Source organism: Nicotiana tomentosiformis, chromosome 6 (assembly GCF_000390325.3).
Source record: "Nicotiana tomentosiformis chromosome 6, ASM39032v3, whole genome shotgun sequence".
Classification (NCBI taxonomy): Eukaryota; Viridiplantae; Streptophyta; class Magnoliopsida; order Solanales; family Solanaceae; genus Nicotiana; species Nicotiana tomentosiformis.
Window position 1 is genome coordinate 11803053 of NC_090817.1, and position 9044 is coordinate 11812096.

General features: G+C 30.7%; 1 protein-coding gene across 1 annotated transcript; it reads left to right on the forward strand.

The window, feature by feature from the left end:
* Window positions 1–3764: 3764 nt before the first annotated feature.
* On the forward strand, window positions 3765–5342 carry LOC104114285 (protein ANTAGONIST OF LIKE HETEROCHROMATIN PROTEIN 1-like). Its single transcript, XM_009624688.4, has one exon. It carries the CDS (start codon window positions 3876–3878, stop codon window positions 5307–5309), a length of 1434 nt encoding a protein of 477 aa, XP_009622983.1. The 5' UTR covers window positions 3765–3875; the 3' UTR covers window positions 5310–5342.
* The last annotated feature ends 3702 nt before the right edge of the window (window positions 5343–9044 follow it).

Consider the following 9044-nt stretch of genomic DNA (forward strand, 5'->3'; position numbering starts at 1 on the left):
CCGAGGTTATTTTTATATAATAATTTGGTAAGATTGCCACTTAGATTTTTATGTGAAATACCGTGGTTAGTTGGGTTGGCATTTCTTAGAAATAATTTCATTACAGATTCCTTATATGTAAATAGTTATTAAATAAGTTTAAATTGAGGCATTAATATATTTATAAAAAAATTAGATTAAAGAAGGCATTGTCCTATGCTGAATTACTTTTTCATCCTTGTTGTTTTTGAGGTTTCATATACGTTGTGTTGAGTATTGGGCTATTTGCTGTGAAATTAATTAATTTTGTTGTATCTTTGGAGTTGGTTGTGGCCTATGGGCAAATTATGATATGAACTATTGTATTGTGTTGTCGTGATGATATTCCGTGTAAATTTGTTGTGTGGTTTGAGTTATTATTATGAGGACATAAGGGTGGCATTCCACTATTGATATTATGTGGATATAAGGGTGACATTTCACTGTGATTATGTGTGTTGTGGTATTGTCTGGGAGGAGATATAAGAGTGGCTATAGGAGAGATAAGGGTGGCTATATGAGCAATAAGGGTGGCTGTTGATATTGTCAGGGCGGAGGGATAAAGGTGGATATTATTATGGAGTGATACGGGTGGCTATAGGAGAGATAAGGGTGGCTATTGTCAGGGATGATACGCGATGATGTGAGATTATTGTGTTGGTGATTTTTATGTGATGTTGTAATTTTTCTTGTGTTTATTTTTATCTCTTGTGCAACTTGTCTTGTTGTTTCGGTAAACTTGATAATAGTCTGATTCATGTTAAAATTGTGAGCTTGTGGCTATTGCCGGGCGGTTTATATTATTGGCACGTGAATTGTAAGTGCAGATGTGGTATGAAATGTGGGCATGAGTTGCCGGGGAAATATGATAATTTTATTATTGACACGTGAGTTGTCCATGCGGTTATGAAAGAAATATGGGCACGAGGTGCCGGAAAAATATGATAATTTTATTATTGTCACGTGAGTTGTCCGTGCGGTTGTGATAGAAATATGGGCATGAGTTGCCATGAAAATATGAAAGTGGACTAAGACCCGTAATTTTTATGATTATGAAATTAGATGTCACGTAGTGACTTATACTTGAAAAGAATTATATTCGAAAGATATTTATTTAAAAGAATTATGTTCGAAAGAATATATTTGAAAGAATTATATTCGTAAGATAATTATTCGAAGGAAGTATATTCGAGATATATTTAATTGAAAGGATTACATTCTAAAGATTTTTATTTGAAATATTTATAGATAAAAGATGTATATTTTGAAGGACTTGATTAATTGGTTGTACTTGTGTTCAGTATTTGTTTGAGAAATATTTATGGTGTTCTTGCTACCTTGCTGTTTATATCACTAGTTGATTATTGTTGATATCACTACTATTTTGCTTTCTACTATTGTATATTGCTATATTGCACAGGTTATTTGACTAGTGAGTGTCTTGATTGTACCTCGTCACTACTCCACCGAGGTTAGTCTTAATACTTACTGGGTACCGACTATGATATAATTATACTATATTTCTGCATATTTTTGTGCAGAGCCAGGTATTGGCGATATCAGATTCGGATAGAGGTTAGAGTATGATCGCAAGGATTTAAGGTAGAGCTGCTTGGTCGTCGCAGTGCCTTGGAGTCTTTCCATTTTTATTGTACTGTCAACTCTTATTCGAACAATATTATACATTCGATCCTTGAGATAATTACATGTATTCAGTTAGAGTTCGTGACTCAGTATTACCAGTCTTGGGAGGTTGTTATAATTGTTTCCGTTTTTGGTTTCGACACTTGTATTAAATTATATGTTTAAAAAAAAGGCTCGAAATGTAATTGTACTCGGGTTACCTAGTCTTAAAGATTAAGTGTTATCACGACGCATGTGGTGGGATTTTGGGTCGTGGTAACATAATTGAAAGAAAAAAATAATTAGTTGAAATTGAATAATCATATACGAGGATTGAATGAGGAATAAGAGATGGATAAATAGAGTATTAATTTGGCTTTTTTACACGCTTGATCATTTTTTAACTATTATTTTAAAAAAATAGTATTATTTATTGTTTATTCCATAAAGAGCATTTTTTTTTATTATTAGCATATTATAAAAATTAAGCTCAAAATTTAATAAGTTAATTGACTTAATAATCACATGAGGTACTTTTTTGTCTATCTCCATTCTCCCTTTCCAATATTCATCTTCTTCACTCAATTTTTGAAAATCTTATGCATATTGAATGCCACCTAAATTCAAGATGTATTGATCTATACGTCTTTTATACTTTGTATATCAAGTATCACTTTAATTCAAAATGTATTTTTATGTATATAATTGTTATATATTTATTTGTGAAGTGCCATCTTATTTTAAGATGTATTTTTAACATATATTTTAAATATATTTTATAAGTCAAGTGCCATTTTAATTCAGGATGTATTTTTTGTATATTTATATGCCATCTTAATTAAATTTAAGATATATTTTGTATGTATATTTCACATGTCTAAATGTCATCTTAATTGAAGATGTATTTTTTATATATATTTTATATGTGTTAATTCAATATATATTTTTTATATATACGTTTTGTATATATTAACATATATTATTATTGAAGTAATATAGTTATGTTAAGAAAGGAAGAAAGAATGAAGAGAAAAACTTAAGAAAGATAATTAAAAAGAAAACGAATGGAATAAATTTAGAAAATATATTGGCTTCGACAGAAACAAAATTAAGAAGAAGAAGAAGAAGAAAAAGAAGGAAATCTAATAGACAAAAGAGAGAGAGAAAATGCATGATTTTTGTACAAAACATTATTGACTTTCCATTCAAATTGCTTATGTTTAAGGATTAATAATTAATATTTCTATTTTAATGGAATTGTGTGCTATAAATATAAATATTTTCCTGCCATAACTATAATATTGGATTTCATGCTAAGAATTTGTTATATTTCTTTTAAATTGTGACAGTTATGTAAAGTTTCCTATTAATTTTACATTAATCAGCCATCTTCAAAATCTACGTGCTTAATCATATAATCCAAGGAAATTAAATGTAGTAATCCAATCCATGAAGTCAATTTTTTTTCTTTGTCTTACGTGTTTGGTCAAGCAAACCTTGCTTAACATGAGGCATATATCCAATCTCCAATTTGGTTGTGACTGAAACATTATTTATTGTTATTGTTAAAAATAACATAAATTTAATCCACTTTAAATTTGGAATAAGAATAATTTGTAATTAATTTCACTTCACAATATTTAGATCTAATTTTCAATTCCATCACAAACAATATATATATATATATTGTACTTTTATTTTATTTTGATAATGATAATGATATGAGTTTAGTTTAATAAAAGGAATGATGATTCATATGGCCACCCAACCGAGAAATAATTGTTGTTGTTGTTTGTTTTGCGAAATTTTCCTCGTTTTAAATAATTTTCCTCTTCATTACCTTTATTTAAAGGAAAATCTCTTCGTCTTTCCCATTTTCGAAAACGTGGCCTTTTCTCGCTTTTATTCTTCCCAACCGCGTATTAGTCTTTTAATATTAACCCACGTACTTTTAATATCTTATCGAAATTAATTATCAGTCCAACCCACCCACCCCCACCCCCACTTTTCCCAAACAGATCTTCCTCTGCACCGCGTCAGTTTAACCCCCTACCCCCCCCCCCCCCAAAACAAAACACCGTGTATCAAAATCCATGTATATGTATATATATGAAAATTTCCACTTTCATTTCATCAATTCATACTCTTCTGTGTTCACACAATTGAATATTTTCCTCTTTCATACTTCAAATACTTTCACACCTGAAAAACAAAAACAAAAATCTCCATTTTTAATGGATTTAATCTCTTCTTTCTCATTTCCTACACAACAAGAAGATTTTAATTTTCCTCCTAATTCCAATTTCTTCAGCTTCATTCAAGAACTTGACTTTCCAACTTCTTCTAATCCACTCCTGCCCAAAAAGCAAAAAATTCATGATTTTGATCACAACCCAGTTGAGAATATTCTAAACAAATTTCTGGGGTTGGAAAAAAATCAAGAAAAAATTGACACACAAGTACTAAATTTGTGTTCTCAACCTATAGAATTAGCGAAAAATTCCCCCGTTTTGATGAATGATCCAATGGCTATGGCTAGTAAAAAACGTAGTCGTGAAAACTCAGGTGAGTTGATTTCGATTCCACAGGATTCTCAGCCTTTACAACAAAGAAGATTATGGGTTAAAAACAGGTCAAATGAATGGTGGGAACAATGCAACAGTCCAGATTTTCCAGAAGAGGAATTCAAAAAAGCTTTTAGAATGAGCAAAGCTACATTTGATATAATATGTTGTGAATTGGAATCAGTAGTCACAAAAAAAGATACAATGCTACGTCTGGCGATCCCTGTTCGCCAGCGCATAGCAGTTTGCATTTATAGGTTGGCCACAGGTGCACCACTTCGCGAAGTGTCTAAGCGATTTGGGCTTGGTATATCCACTTGTCATAAGCTCGTGCTCGAGGTTTGCACAGCGATAAAAGGCGTTTTAATGGCGAAATTCTTACAATGGCCTAACGATGAAAAGATGAATGAACTAAAACAAGAATTCGAGTCCATTTCAGGTATACAAAATGTAGGTGGATCAATGTACACTACACACGTTCCGATTATAGCACCAAAAGACAGTGTCACAGCTTATTTTAACAAAAGACATACTGAGCGGAATCAAAAGACTTCTTATTCAGTAACCATACAAGGAGTTGTTGATCCAAAAGGAATTTTTACTGATGTTTGTATTGGCTGGCCTGGTTCAATGACAGATGATCAAGTTTTGGAAAAATCAGCTCTTTTTGAAAGAGCAAACAGAGGACTTTTAAAGGATATTTGGGTTGTTGGAAATTCAGGATTTCCGTTATTAGATTGGATATTGGTCCCGTTTTCACACCAGAATTTAACATGGACGCAACACGCGTTTAATGAGAAAGTTGAAGATGTTCAAAGAGTTGCTAAAGATGCATTTATGAGATTGAAAGGTAGATGGAGTTGTTTACAAAAGAGAACAGAAGTGAAACTTCAAGATTTGCCTGTTGTTTTAGGAGCTTGTTGTGTTTTGCATAATATTTGTGAAATGAGAGGTGAAGAATTAAGTCCAGAATTAAGGTTTGATTTGTTTGATGATGAAATTGTACCAGAAAATATTGTGAGATCTATGAGTGCATTACAGGCTAGAGATCAGATTGCTCACAAGCTTTTGCACCATAATTACTCAGGCACCAACTTCCTTTAATTAAAATTTTTGTTTACATTTTTAGGGATTGAATCATGTTTTTGTATTGATCTGATGCTTGAGGGGTAATTTTTTTTTTCATGGCTTATTGTAAGTCATGCTATAGAATAATTTTAATGAATTTTTACTCTTCATAGAAGATTTGTTCTTTTTTTTTTCAAGTAAAGGATTGTTTAGGATTGATTTCACGAGTTCGAACCGTGGAATCAGTCATTAATACTTGTATCATGGTACGCTATTTACATCATATCCATCGGGATGCGGCCTTTTTTGGACTCTGCGTGAATACATTATGCTTCATGCACCAAGCTGCCTTTTTTTCTTTTTTATCAAAGAAATTTTGCAAAAAACAATTGGAACTTTTCCCTTTGACTTATATATCTTTTACTTCTTTTTTTGTTTATAATTCTTTTTTTTGTGTTTGTAAATTATGGTATATTTTTAAAAAACTAATTCCTAGACACACAATTAGTCAATGTCAGCTGAAAAAAATACAAAAATGTTTTATTTGAGATAGGTAACAAAGCATAAAATCCAGCACAATTCTAACCCAAGCTCAAATACAAGTCGAATTGTAATACTTCCTCCGTTTCAATTTATGTGAACACATTTGACTTGGTACAGAGTTTAAGAAAAGAGATAAGACTTTTGAACTTGTGGTGTAAAATGATGCACATATATTTTGTGTGTGGTTATAAATCATTGCATAAAGGTAAACTGTTTTCAAATAAAGAAAATGGTCATTCTTTTTTCACGGACTAAAAAGGAAATAAATTCACATAAATTGAAACGGAGCGTAATAGATCAACGTTCAAGTCGAATTATGACACTATTTGTACAAAATTGTAGATATGTCACGATTTATTGAACCCCACTAACTTTTAAATTGATCTTTGTAAGTTACTAAGATTTTTATTGACCTCATTAATAGCCTCATGTCCCATTGGGGATACTTGGGGAGCAATGAAGTTGACTTGCTTAAGTTCATTTTACTACTCTGATTCCACTTATTCTTGATTGTATAGATAATATGTAGAGGCGAATTTTATAGGGAAAATGATATATTGTATACCCTTGCCCAAAATAATAGTAGGAAAAATAATACCCCAATTTTGTATATAGAGCCGGTAGATCCACAACGAGTGTAATCTTACTACGCTTCAGTTGAACTCGTAGAATTCGAATAGCATTTTCGACATAAAATGTAGATATATTGCAAACAATTACTATAATTTCAAAGTTATATTTTAAACTCATAATTTTTGAAGTACAACATATTCTATGATAAAAAATTTAAAAATTAAAAATCCATCAAATTAAAATTTTAAACAGTGAATTGCTTCCGTATGACTTATAGATCACGGGTTCGAGTCGTGAAAGCAGTCATTAATATTTGCATTAGCTTAGACTGTCTATATCACACCCCTTAGGATGCGGTCCTTCCCCAACCATACGTGAATGCGAGATGTCTTATGCATTGGGTTGTCTTTTTTTTTTTTAAGTTAAAATTATTAATCAATTCAAACAAGAAAAATGGATAAGCTTATGGGCAAGAATTACTATTAGTCGTCTATTTTCTATGGGTTTTCAAATGAGTTGCTTCAAGTTCATTTGTAGAGGCGGATTTTGTATGTAGATCCATAACGAGTGTAATCTTATTACGCTTTAGTTGAACTCTTAGAATTCGAATAGCATTTTCGACATAAAAAGTAGATATATGTGCAAAAAATTATTAGAATTTTAAAATTATATTTTAAACTCATAATATTTACAATACAACAGATTCTATGATAAAAGTCTAAAAATTAAATCCATCAAATTAAAATTTTAAACGGTAAAGTTGTCTTCGTGTGACTTATATATAGATCATGGGTTCGAGCCGTGGAAGCAGATATTAATGCTTGCATTAGAATAGACAGTGTATATCACACCTCTTAGGGTTCGACCCTTCCCCGAACCTTGTGTGAATACAGAATAGCATGTGTACTGGACTGTTTTTTTTTAAATTAAAATTTTAAACCAATTCAAACAAGAAAAAATGCTAAGCTTATGGGCAAGAATTAGTAGTGTATTTTCTATGGGTTTTCAAATGTAATGCTAGCGTCATGATGAGGATAGCAACAATTCTTGTCATTTTCCTCAATAATTTGTTGACCTTAAAATAGACTGACAGATGCAATTTGGTCGAAGTTGACTGTATCTCATAATCCAAAAAAGCATAACTGTTTTGACTGTCAAACAAATATATTTAATGTGAAATTTAAAATTTATTTATCAACACAAAAAAGTATAACCAACTCTAATCATGCTTTAAGCATAGTTGATCTAAGAGGAAATATGACGATCGTTTGAAATCTTGCATAAAAAATAGTCTGATTACGGATCATCTAAACATTAAATTATACAAGAATTGATACGTATGATTCATAACAACTTAAAATTGAAAGCATATTGATTGATTAACAAAAAGAAGTTAATAAGAGAAATGGAGGAAAAAATCGAAGCTCCAAAAAAATTAGCATATGTTCTAAAAGCGAAAATCTTTAATTTTCAATTTTTATATTAACTTTAATGATATGCACTTACGTCTTACAAAAAATGACATGTCGAAAAAAATTCGAGAATAAATTTTTCGTTATGTCTAAATTCTTTTTTTTTCATGTCTTGTGTCGACCTTCAAATATACCGCTTACCATAGTGAGTTAGAGATTTAATAGAGTGAAGGGTGCTTGTAAAGGATGAGGTAGACTTAAAATTACATATTAAGGAAAATTTGTCTCGAAGACTTACAAATTTTTGGAAATCTATGTAAATTTAACAAAAGATAGGACACAATGAAAACAAAAGATTTTTAGAATGGAAACATACTAGGAGAGGATATATTTTAATTGTTGGCATTTTTGTTGTAGCTCTGCCCGTTTAGAAAAGGCCGAATACATATGGAGACATTTAAAGTTGTCACGATTTTTTTATTTTGACACTTCAAGTATGCCTTATTCCGATTGAACACGTGTAGCGGACTCTAAGTGTATCAATCAAACATATTTTGCTGACATGGTTAATAGCGGGAGTTGTACATGTAGAATACTCATGTTCATTATCCTTTACTGATGTCTTAGGAGTATTTTCGACACATAAATATATATATTCATACACACTTTCATCTTTTAGTTACACTATTTTTACTTTGAAAAGCCTATTACTTGTGGTTCATTTTTTGGCAAATTATAGCCAGAAACATCAAGCCAAAGAGCATTCTACACGGTGCAATACACATTACACGCAGTCAATTATGTCAGCGAAATGTGTCTAATTGGTATACTTTAGGCCTACTATAAGTGTTCAATCGAAACAAAGCTTATTTGAAGTATCTAAATAAAAAATTATTATAACTTTAGGTGACCCGATATGTATTCGGCCTTTAAAAAATATAGTAAAACTTTTACTTCCGTTCCAGTTTATGTGAACCTATTTCCTTTTTGGTTCGTTTCAAAAAGAATGATCCATTTCTAAATTTGGAAATAATTTTGTTTAAACTTACAATTCTACCATTAATGAGAAACTTTTATAATCATACAAATACTCTAGTCCCTTTTTGAATTGTTTAGGACGACAAATTCCAAAAAATTTTATTTTTTCTTAAACTACTTGCCTAGTCAAACAAGTTCATATAAATTGAAACGGATTGAGTAATATTTTTTATTTGTATTTGCTTAATAATGACATGAAATTATT

Excerpts from the sequence above, each read along its gene's own strand:
- LOC104114285 (XM_009624688.4), top strand. The coding sequence starts at position 3,876 with ATGGATTTAATCTCTTCTTTCTCATTTCCTACACAACAAGAAGATTTT.